At 40.9% G+C, this 12,410-nt stretch overlaps 1 protein-coding gene across 1 annotated transcript; it reads right to left on the bottom strand.

Annotated features, from left to right (window-relative positions):
- Positions 1–6,609: 6,609 nt before the first annotated feature.
- On the bottom strand, positions 6,610–7,548 carry LOC130367206 (olfactory receptor 11A1-like). The gene has a single exon (XM_056569609.1). It carries the CDS (start codon positions 7,546–7,548, stop codon positions 6,610–6,612), a length of 939 nt encoding a protein of 312 aa, XP_056425584.1.
- Positions 7,549–12,410: the final 4,862 nt, after the last annotated feature.

The raw sequence follows: 12,410 nt of genomic DNA, 5'->3' as shown, positions 1-12,410 counted from the left end.
ATAAGGGAATCTCTCGAGGGGCCACAAAAACAATGAACTTTAGGAAGGCAAAGTTCAACAAACTCAGAGAAGCCCTTAACAATATAAAATTGGATAATGTCCTCAAAAATATGAATACTGACACTGAATGGGAGGCTTTTAAAGATATCTTAAATCATCACTGTAATAAATATATACCTTATGGGAATAAAAGGGTCAGAAATAAAAGAAAACCAATATGGATGAATAAAAACATTAAAGGGGCAATAAAGGACAAAAATAAAGCATTTAAAATACTAAAACAGGACAGCAGTGAAGAAGCATTACAAAGCTATAGAGAAAAATGTAAAATATGTAAAAAACTGATAAAAGCCATAAAAATAGAGATAGAAAGACTCATTTCCAAAGAGAGTAAAACTAACCCCAAAATGTTCTTTAACTATATAAATAGCAAAAAGGTAAAAAATGAAAGTGTGGGCCCCTTAAAAAATGATGAGGAAAAAATTATAAACGGGGATCAGGAAAAAGCAAATATAATAAACAAATTCTTCCCCACTGGGTTCACCGAGGAAAATTACATGCCAGGTGAAATACAGTGTGATAAGGCAAACTCCCCTTTACAGGTCACCTGTCTAACCCGGGAAGAAGTACAGTGCCGTCTACAAAAAATCAAAATAGACAAATCACAAGGTCCAGATGGCATTCACCCCCGAGTTCTAAAAGAATTAAGTAATGTTATAGACAGACCCCTATTTTTAATATTCCAGGACTCTATAGTAACAGGGACTGTTCCCCAGGACTGGCGCATAGCAAATGTGGTGCCAATATTTAAAAAGGGAACAGAAGGTGACCCCGGGAATTACAGGCCTGTTAGTTTAACCTCCATTGTATGTAAATTGTTTGAGGGTTTTCTAAGAGATGCTATTTTGGAATATCTTAATAAAAAATGACCCCATATCAGCATGCAGAAATGTAGAAAAATGCTGCGGTGGCGCTTCCAAGGAATTAACCCAAAGTCGTGGGTATTGGTATAAAGTAATTTATTTTTACAGCATAAAGAAATAAAAAAAATAAAAATAATAAAGCAAGATGCTTTTCAGGAGTCACAGCTCCCTTTTTGAATTGCAGGTGGTTGCTATATTGCCTGCAATTGAAAAAAGGAGCTGTGACTCCCGAAACGCGTCTTGCTTTATTATTATTTTTTTTTATTTCTTTATGCTGTAAAAATAAATTACTTTATACCAATACCCACGACTTTGGGTTAATTCCTTGGAAGCGCCACCGCAGCATTTTTCTATATTTCTGCATTCTACATACGGACCCACCCCTGGGCTCCATCCTCACGCTGCAGGCCTGCATACCAAGCTACCAACACCGGTAAGGGACACGCTACCCTCCAGCCGGGTACCTACCTACACCAGCTAGAGACCTACACCGCACCCGGCGCTACCTCCGCTTTTTTCGCTATATACTGTCCATATCAGCATGGCTTTATCGGTCCTGTCAAACTAACCTGATCAGCTTTTATGAGGAGGTGAGCTCCAGACTGGACCAGGGGGAATCGCTGGATGTCGTATATCTGGATTTTTCCAAAGCATTTGATACGGTTCCACATAAAAGGTTGGTGCATAAAAGGAGAAGGATGGGGCTGGGGGAGAATGTGTGTAAGTGGGTAAGTAATTGGCTCAGTGATAGGAAACAGAGGGTGGTTATTAATGGTACCTATTCTGATTGGGTGACTGTTACTAGTGGGGACCACAGGGGTCCGTCTTGGGTCCTGTTCTGTTTAATATATTTATTAATGACCTTTAAACAACAACAAAAAAAGTGGTCTCAAATGGCTGGAGGTGCTCACCCCCAAATGCAGTTGTGCATTTATACTGGGGGAGCGGATCCTGCCCTTGTAGTCCGTTGCTAGGGGCGATCCCCAGCATAAAAATGCAGCAGACTACAAGTGCCACAATAGAATCATACACCAGATAGACAGCGTGTCTAAGCACACATACAATGGGAGGCGGGAGGCAGACTGCAAGCCCCACCTAAGTTGGCTAATATAGGTGCATGGCCTCACAGGTGCTACCTTAATGCTGCCTGGTAGATATTCAAGGTGCATTACATATGGAGTTTACACACCTCCAAGTATAACATTTAAACAACAACAAAAAACGTGGTCTCAAATGGCTGGAGGTGCTCAACCCCAAATGCAGTTGTGCATTTATACTGGAGGAGCAGATCCTGCCCTTGTAGTTCAATGTTAGGGGCAATCCCCAGCATAAAAATGCATACAATGGAGGATGCCTGCAGCGGACTACAAGTGCCACAATATAATCCTACACCAGATAGACGGTGTGGATGTGTAACAATTAGAATAATACAATACAGGAATTTAGGTGCACTACTGTGGTAGATGTATACAATGACATTGGCTATCCCTCAACACTGATGTTATTAATGACCTTGTAGAGAGGTTGAATAGTAAAGTAGCAATCTTTGCAGATGATACTAAACTCTGTAAAGCGGTAAACACATTAGAGGACAGTGCACTGTTACAAATTGGTTTGGGCTGGGAAGTGGAAAATGAGGTTCAACACTGATAAATGTAAGGTAATGCACATGGGGAGGAAAAATCCGGGCTGGGATTATATATTAAATGGGAGATCACTTGGGACGACTGACATGGAAAAGGACTTAGGAGTCTTTGTTAACAGTAAATTTAGCTGTAGTGACCAGTGTCGGGCAGCTGCTGCCAAGGCAAATAAAATCATGGGGGGCATCAATAGGGACATAGATGCCCACGACAAGGAAATAATTGTACCGCTGTACACATCACTTGTCAGACCACACATAGAATACTGTGTACAGTACTGGTCAGACCACACATGGAATACTGTGTACAGTACTGGTCAGACCACACATGGAATACTGTGTACAGTACTGGGCGCCAGTGTACAAGAAAGATATAGTGGAGCTGGAGAGGGTTCAAAGATGGGCAACCAGAGTAATACGGGGAATGGGAGAACTACAATACCCAGAAAGATTATCAGAATTAGGATTATTTTGTTTAGAAAAAAGAAGGCCTAGGGGAGACTTAATAACTATATAAAAATGTATCAGGGGACAGTACAGAGATCTCTCCCATGATCTATTTATACCCAGGACTGTATTTATAACAAGGGGCATCCTCTACGTCTAGAGGAAAGAAGGTTTCTACACCAGCACAGACGGGGGTTCTTTACTGTAAGAGCAGTGAGACTGTGGAATTCTCTGCCTGAGGAGGTGGTCATGGTGAACTCTGTAAAAGAATATAAAAGGGGTCTGGATGCATTCTTGGAGAGTAATAACATTGCTGGTTATGTATACTAGATTTATAGGGACAGAACGTTGATCCAGGGATTTATTCTGATGCCATATTTGGAGTCGGGAAGGAATTTTTACCTCGAATATGAGGGTTTTTTGCCTTCCTCTGGATCAACTCAGAAGGGACTCATTAGGGATATAGGTTGAACTTGATGGATTCTGGTCTTTTTTCAACCTCATGAACTATGCTACTATGGGTGACACGGCTTCTGCCATAAAAAGGCTGCATTGACTCAACTCCACTTGTATTATCCCAGTGGGTTTTAGACCCTTTATACTCCAGTTTTTCTATGTTGTTGAAATATGTGAAATAAATAAATTAATGTTTAATAATACAGAGGTGAAGTTCTTTATGCATCATATATAGGCTGCATACACAAAAAAATAAAAAAAAAATAAAGTAAATGGGCCAAATAGTACCATAAGTATAATAAACTTTAATGTTACACAAATACAAAAAATGACATACATCTAAAATCATATAAAATACATATGGATAAAAAACAACTCCATGATACAGAGACAAAGACAAGGGGGAACTGGAAAGACTCAAAATGCTTCAGCAGTGCAAAAAAGTATAGAAATTAAGTAAGCCAAACCACCTAAAACAGCCATCAATACCATACAAAAAGTAAATAGGGTAACAAAAAAGCACCCAAATAAATGGCTAAGGGAGTATGCATGCAAAGTTATAATAAATGTATGTAGAAGTGGCACAAGGAGAAAGTATAGTAGCAGAAGCAAGGAGTTAAATATATAATTACCAAGTGGACATAGGAAATCCAGGCCCCCGTCACCCGACGTTTCACCACTCAAGCCTTCTTCCAGGGCATTTATAGGCTATAAAGGTAGTAACAGAGGACTCCTTATCACTGTCTAACCAACTATATTCTTCCATCTCTATTCAATGGGTCATTTATAAGGATAATTAGCTGGGATCAGCATTATTGTCGGTCCCGGTAACTAAATCACTCTATTACTGTATCGTAAAAGCATAAATAGGGGGCATTCCACTTACCACCAGATTCAGGTATCCACCATAAATCATAACACCTCTTGTGCAAAATATTGTGAAAAAGTGATTAAAAAGAGAACATTACAGTTTTGTGCCCTTTTTGCCGACGCGTTTCCCCCCATACTTTCGGGGTTTCTCAAGGAACATACGGGTAACTCGTTCTAATGATATGTGTCAAAAGATGAGGTTGGCTTATGGATAACGCCGATATACCTGCATAACAACAGAGCATGCTAAGTTTGCAAATAGGAACTACAGTCAACTATCACAAAGTACCTGGAACATGAAAAACAATTTTAACATACCTCATTCCCTCATGCACCGCATACAGGTCAGGTGTGCGCCCCGATTGGTATGTATTACCACACGCCTGCAGCAATGATATGGCTGCGTGTGTATTTTATACCTCGCGGCCGACGAGGACTTCCGGTGACGCGATGATCACTTCCGGTTCACCGCGTCATCCCTAAGTAGCAACTCCGGCGTATTTTTACAAAGAAAATGGCTGTTAATATTCGTATTACTAGGAGACCTTCACTTAATGACCATGCTGTGCTATTATTAAGTTTAATACATAAATCATGGTAGATGCCGTGCGCAGCTACGTTACAATACACGTGACGTGTATCGTTGCCGTCCAATAAACGCCATGCATGACATGTCTCCAGTCACATGATGTAAACAATGACATGTGGATAATGTTATGATATAGGCAGTGATACACAAAAAGGAGTGCACCATTAGCAAGGTAACTAATTAATCACCTCATGTAGGTGTGCATTTTAGGTACCTAATGTTGACCCCCATGACAAATTGCTATCACTCATAACGTATCACTATGCACGTTTGTACCATACTAGGTTGGCAAGTGAATGGCGGAGTGGACCAGAGCATGTGTTAATAATGGAATAGAGTAGAATGGGGACATATTTCTTATGTTTCTAGAAAGATAGAACATATAATGACCAGATAGTGGAATAAATAAGGCCTACGGTATATTGGTTTACAGAAATAGTGAAAGCCTTGGTAAGTATCTTCGGTAGTTTTAGCCTAGGATATTGTGGTATAGTTATTTAAAGCTAAAGATGACTAGTAGTAGCCCCTTCGGTCTCCAATTAATAGTACATTGTGCTGTACCACAAATACAGGAACATAAACCTATTTTCAAAAATTGCCCTCTACTTGCTTGTAAAATATTCTTCCCACACTTCTTTAGTACTCAGAATGGATAAGGAGGGTCCGATAACTATCATTGAAAAAGAAGTAAAATAAAGACAGAAGTGCCCCCTATCAAGCTATTCCCACACCTCCTTTTGAGGGACCCACCTCCTTAAAAGGGTGGCCTCAACCACGGTGACGTTCTCTACTCTCGTTAAGTGTGGGCCCTCATTGAGATCTCTGAAGGTGACACATGAAGACCCTAAACTCTAGTCCAAACCACCATCCCCATGCCAACCTTAGTTCACAATATTGATACTAAAAATGAAAAATGTAAACAAAAAGTATAGCTAAACTATGTATAATTTGGATACTACGGGCAACCCATAGTAAGGGAAATGTCAATAAACAAAAACCATCCACATTCCCCATCTCACTAATCATCCTGACCAGAAAAAAACATTAGAGCTGTTATATAAAAAGTGAGAAATTTAGACTTTCATTCAGACCATATGGATTAACAGTTTTTAGTCTGTAGATCCATTGCATTTCTTTTCTGAGAATTTTGTTGTCAACATCACCCCTCCTATCATTTGTTCGGATAACCTCCGTCATGCACCTCCCAGACATGTCTCGCTACTGTAGTTTCACGACGGTTATGTATGTCCCCCAGATGTTCACCTATCCTCCGTCTCAGCTCTCGTGTGGTTTTACCCACATAGCTGAGAGGACAGGGGAACTTACACAGGTACACTACCTTATATGTTCTACAGCAAAGTCCCTAATCTTGTACTCAATTCCCGTGTGGTCACTGGTGAATTTTTTTGATCTGTCTATGTACGGACAAGCTATATAGTCTCCACTGCACCTGAAGGTACCAGTTGGGTTCCTGTTTAGCCATGATTCAGGAGGAGATGGGGACGGGTAGTGACTGTATACCAGTCGGTCTTGCAGAGATCTACCTTTCCAGAATGTGACTGATGGTGCTTCCTTCAAGTGCAGTGGAATACCCCTTTAAAAAATCTTATTAGAAATAATTTACAAATCTGTTTAACTTTCTTGCACCAGTTGATAAAAAAAAATTGTCCTTAACAATAATTTTAGATTTGTTTTACTTCATGCTTTTGTATTTTAAAACATAGAAGGACTTTAAGGGCCAATCTGATCTCCTGATTCCTCAGAGTGTAGATGATGGGGTTGAAGAATGGGGTCACCACAGTGTTAATGAGGGATAGCATCTTATTTAAGCTAAAGGAATATCCTCTGGATGGAGATAAGTACAATATGATGAGTGTCCCATAAAATGCACAAACAACAGCCAGATGTGAGCTACATGTGGAGAAGGCCTTTTCCTTACCAGCCTTTGAGGACATATGAAAAATGGAGTAAAATATGAGAATATAAGAGATGACGATAAACAGGAACTGAAGAAGACCAACAAACAAGGCTGCAATAGACACTTCAATATCTACCAGGGTTCTGTCAGAGCAAGAAAGTTCTAGTAGAGGAGCAACATCACAAAAGAAATGGTCAATGACATTCGGTCCACAAAAGTCTTGATATAGAATAAGTGTATGGGTGATGAGAGGCTGAAGGAACCCCACCATCCATGAGTATGTGAGAAGACCGTGGAGAAGTTTAGTGTTCATTATAGACATGTACCTCAATGGTCTACAAATGGCCAAATATCGGTCATAAGACATCACAGTGAGGAGACAGCATTCTAAAATGGTGAAGGCACCCAAGAAATATAACTGAGTAATGCAGCCAAGGGCCGACATGCTCGTATTACCCAATAAAATCACCTTTAAGGCGTGAGGAGCAACTGTTGTACTGATAAGTATATCGGAGAGAGAGAGATGACTAAGGAAAATGTACATAGGAGATTTCATTTTATGGCTGGAACTCAAGGATATTAAGGAGAAGATCAACAGATTTGCAGCCACAGTCGCTATATAGAGGAAAGTGATGAGAATGAAGAACGGAAGACGGAAAAAGTTGAGATCTGAAAATCCCAGTAATATAAACTCCATAACCATTGTCTGGTTTCTTTTTAGAACGTCCTGGGGATACGAAAAAAAAGGCCAATAATACAACAATATATAATATAAAATACAGTGGTCCCTCAATATACGATGAAAATCCGTTCCAAATGAACCATCGTTTGTTGAAACCATCGTATGTTGAGGGATTCGTGCAATGTAAAGAATAGGAAGTTGTGCTCACCTGTCCCCGCCACTCCAGATTCGTCAGCGCTGGTCACTGCTGCCCTGGATGTTGCGCTCCATTGCTGTTGCCACGTCCTAATGGTGTGTCCCGCGCTCCAGAACGTCTCTGCTGCCCACGTACGTCGCTCTCACAACGCCGTCATCACTACGCACGCCGCTCCTATTGGATGACGGGACGGCGTGTGCAGCGACGTGATGACGACGATGGAGAGAGCCGGCGATGGAGGGGATCCCAAAGAGGACGCTCCTGAGCCCCGAGGACAGGTAGGAGACCATCACCGGAGCACACGGGGCACCGTTAACAGCTATCCGGCGGTAGCTGAAGCAGTCAGCGCTGCCAAATAGCCGTTTATGCGATGGCCTCGACATACAAAAGCATTGTATGTTGATGCTGCCTTCATTATGTTGAAATTATCATTTGTCAGGGCCATCGTAGGTCGGGGGGTCACTGTATTATAAATCCATAAATGATTTAGAGAAAAAATGTTGAGTCAAATATCCTGTTATTAATTCAGTTTCTCTATTTATAAGGTTGACCAGAAAATCTGGTCAACCTTATAAATAGAGAAACTGAATTAATAACAGGATATTTGACTCAACACTTTTTATCTAAATCATTTATGGATTTGTAATAATAATAATAATAATAATAATAATAATATATACCGTATAAAGATCAATTGAGTCATTTATTTGGTAAAGAATAAGTGAATTACCAGGGATGTTGCCAACCAAAACCAAGGTGTAAGATCTGCTTTTCAGCAGTGATACAAAAAAGTGACGGACTTCACTGCAGAAGACTTGAGGGTCATTTCACTTGGAATAGTCTTCTACGAGCCATTTGGCGCTATTACTGAGGGACACTGCCACCAAATCAGCCAAATCATTGGGGGATGCTGCCAACCAAAACAGAACAATGTAAATGGTTTTCAGCAGTAATGCCAAAAGGTAATGGGCCGGCATTTATCATTGGTGGTGTAAGTGGAGCATTTTTTTACACCTCTTTTTGTGGATGTGTAGGAGCACAGCATTTATTAAATGGTCACAGAACATTTGCTAAATTTTGTGTAGGTCACATTTTTTGAAATTTCCCTCTTCACATAGACCAAAAAGCTAAGCTAAGTCTGGGCTTGTGTAGTTATAGAGACTTTTCAGTGGCTTTGTGCCTTTTTTGAGCCTTTTCACAAAAAGGCGCAGTTCATAAATCCCTTCCATATCATGTGTATTGGCAACTCCAAATTAGCAGAAATGTGTAAACCAAAAGGCCCAAAAAAGGAGCAAATAAACACTGTTGTGCCTTTTTTGCGCCTTTTGTAGAAACCAAAAACAGTCTAAAGACAATAATAAATGTTGGCCATGGTCTTTACTGCAGAAGACTTGGAGGTCATTGTTCCTGGAATAGTCTTTGATGGGTCATTTGGCACTTATTGCTTTAGCTATGTCAATAGTCAGATGAGGAAAAAAAAAGAAGCAAAAATTAGAGGAAGAATGAAAAAGTGACAAATGACGGCATAGAAAGGGACAGTACCAGTCAAGGCCACTGGCAAAGCGGAGATGGTCTGAGAGAGTTGTGTTGTATCTAAAAACCTAAAAAAAGAAAGTGTCTGCAGATAGAGATATATATATGCTCAAGGCTCACAAAAGAAGCACACTGCACACACACAGAACAACCAGGGGGCTGGGAGGTCAATACAGTCATTGTACTTACCACATTTTGGTATCCCATTGAAATGTTTTATACCGCAATAGATGTAACAAAAAAACAACTGATAAATTACTTATGTAGAAAAGTGGAGAATAATACATGTAACAAGATACAAAAAAAATATGTTTCCTATTATAAAAATATATGTTTCCTATTATATTTGATGTTGTTTTCTTAGAGGATGATAGATATAAAGGATATATTAACCCCTCACATATAATGCAGCATGTTGTGTTTCAGGTCTTGCTTTATACTCTCTGCTTCAGTAGTAAAATAATCCCTGGTGGCAGCTAATAATCCCAGCACGTAAATGATCTAAACATGATATAAAAAAGGAAAAAAATGAAATGTTATCTTAACGATATGATTACAGAATATGCTACATATATATGTTTTATATAATATAATCAGATCTGGATATTTTTAACACTCCTTTCTAAATAATACTTTTATTTATTTATTTTTTTCAAATATATATTTTTTAAATATAATTAGAAAATATTTTATTTTAAAAACTATATCACAAAATATAGATAAGAAATCAATCAGACAAAATTATACACGTGTGAGATTTGGGAAACAGGGCTCGGCTTCCAGCTGTCAATCAAGCATGGACAAGGACTGAAGGAGCGAGCAGACAGTCCAGCAGTTGGCTGTCCAGGGGCTAGGGAACACCTCTCTGACTCTTTGTATCAGAGAATAATAGCTTTATTTTATGTTATGGAAGCTCCAATAGATAAAAGAAAGGCCCCATGTGTCTCCTTGTCCTGAAAGCTTCTAACAGCGTCAGCAGGATGGAATGTGAATTGAAGCTGACAGATTTTCTTTCCTCTGTTACTCTGCAGAACATCATTTTTTTTTTAGTACACAAAAATAGAAAACACAGATTGCGAATCGGCACTGGAACATCTAACTGCCCTTGCTTGCCGGGTGGGGATAAATAGGACGCGCTGATTTATGAACCGGGAACTTGGGAGGTGCTCACGTGGAACAAAGTGACTCCAGTGAATATCAAACCATAAAGATGAATAAAGGAGCACTCACCTGGTCAAATGTCCCAGGCTGGCACCAACGTGCAGTCATTTCCTGGCAGGGAGGTGCTGGATGGTCCCGGTGGAGCTCAGACGGCAGAAAGGGACCGTATCACGCCACTTGGTGCTTCATCAGGCCGGTTTGTCCCGCGCAGCCTGACGAAGCTACAAGTGGCGTGATATGGTCTGTGGCCGGCGTTTGAGCTCCCCCAGACCATCCACTGCCTCCCTGCCAGGATATGACTACACGTTGGTGACAGCCTGCCGAACTAGGACGTTTGACCGGGTGAGTGCTCCGTTTTTCATCTTTATGGCTTGATACATTTTTTTTACTGTGCTCAGACACTCCTTCCTACCTCCTGGATCCTCTTTTTGTATTGTGATGGCAGATCCTTCCCTTCTATTGTCCAGACCAGATAATAGGAATGTGGTAAAGTGGAAGTTCTGAGAGGGAATCACAAGCTTGGAGGATTATTATCTATACACAGGAGTTTTTTTTTAATGATTCAAATTGATAACTTAGATTTTGCCTTATCTAGTATAAACAGTTATCATTTAACCCCTTAAAGAGTACCTATCATCAATTTTTTTTCCATATGTTATAGTTTATTAAATACTAGCTGAGTACCCAGCGTTGACCGGTTGTTCCTTCTTAATCCTTGTTGGGGAGGAAAATAAACAACGGAGGAAGCTTTTGACTTCATATCCCGTCCTCATATATTGTTGTCATATCCCGACCTCCTATCCCATCATCGTATCCCGTCCTCCTATTCGGTCCTCATATCTCGACCTCCTTTCGCGTCCTCCCATCTCAACCTCCTTTCCTGTCCTCCTTTCCCGTCCTCCTATCCCGTCCATCTATCCCGTCCTCCTATCCCGTCCTCCTTTCCCGTCCTCCTATTCCGTCCTCCTATCCCGTCCTCCTATCCCGTCCTCCTATCCCATCCTCCTATCCCGTCCTCCTATCCCGTCCTCCTTTCCTGTCCTCCTTTCCTGTCCTCACATCTCGACCTCCTTTTCCATCCTCCTATCCTGTCCTCCTATCCTGTCCTCCTATCCAGTCCATCTATCCCATCCTCCTATCCCGTCCTCCTATCCTGTCTTCCTATTCCGACCTCCTATCCCATCCTCCTATCTCGACCTCCTATCCTGACCTCCTATCCCGACCTCCTATCCTGACCTCCTATCCCGTCCTCCTATCCCGTCCTCCTATCTCGTCCTCCTATCTCGACCTCCTATCCCGCCCTCCTATCCCGGTCCTCCTATAGCATCCTCCTATCCTTTCCTCCTATCCCATCCTCCTATCCCGTCCTCCTATCCCGACCTCCTATGTCGACCTCCTATGTTGACCTCCTATCCCGACCCATAATATGTGTGCCAGTTATTGAAATATCTCCAGCCGTACGGAAGTTATGTGGGAACATACATTTCCCATTGATTTGCATGGGACTTTAAACAAAAACCCTGACCCTCACAAATGGGGGTAGTTAAGGGTTAAATTAACTATCCTATATTTTAAGTGGACATATAAGTAACATGGGACCAAGTATTATCGAAATATCTCCAGCCGTTTGGAAGTTATGCAGTAACATATATTTCCCATAGACTTGTATGGGACTTTAAACATAAACCCCGCCCCTGGCAAATGGGGGTGAGTAAGGGTTAAATCCCCTATCCTATGTTTGTTGTTGACATATAAGTAACATGTGTGCCAAGTTTCATGTTAATATCTTTAGATGTTTGGACGTGATGCTGGAACATACACACATACATACATACACACACATAGATTAAACAACTTTCTAACTGGATGTATTAAAACAAAGCTTTATTCTATGTCTATTTTCAACTTGAAAAAGTAGCCACTAGGGGTCTCCCTAGGAGTCCCTGGCCGAAAGCGTTTTCAGTGATTTCGGACTCACGACGGGCTGGCAGTG

The sequence above is a fragment of the Hyla sarda genome, chromosome 4, assembly GCF_029499605.1.
Source record: "Hyla sarda isolate aHylSar1 chromosome 4, aHylSar1.hap1, whole genome shotgun sequence".
NCBI lineage: Eukaryota > Metazoa > Chordata > Amphibia > Anura > Hylidae > Hyla > Hyla sarda.
The sequence above is the reverse complement of the archived record's forward strand: the minus strand, read 5'-3'. Positions and strand labels throughout refer to the sequence as shown.

Excerpts from the sequence above, each read along its gene's own strand:
- LOC130367206 (XM_056569609.1), bottom strand. The coding sequence starts at position 7,548 with ATGGTTATGGAGTTTATATTACTGGGATTTTCAGATCTCAACTTTTTC.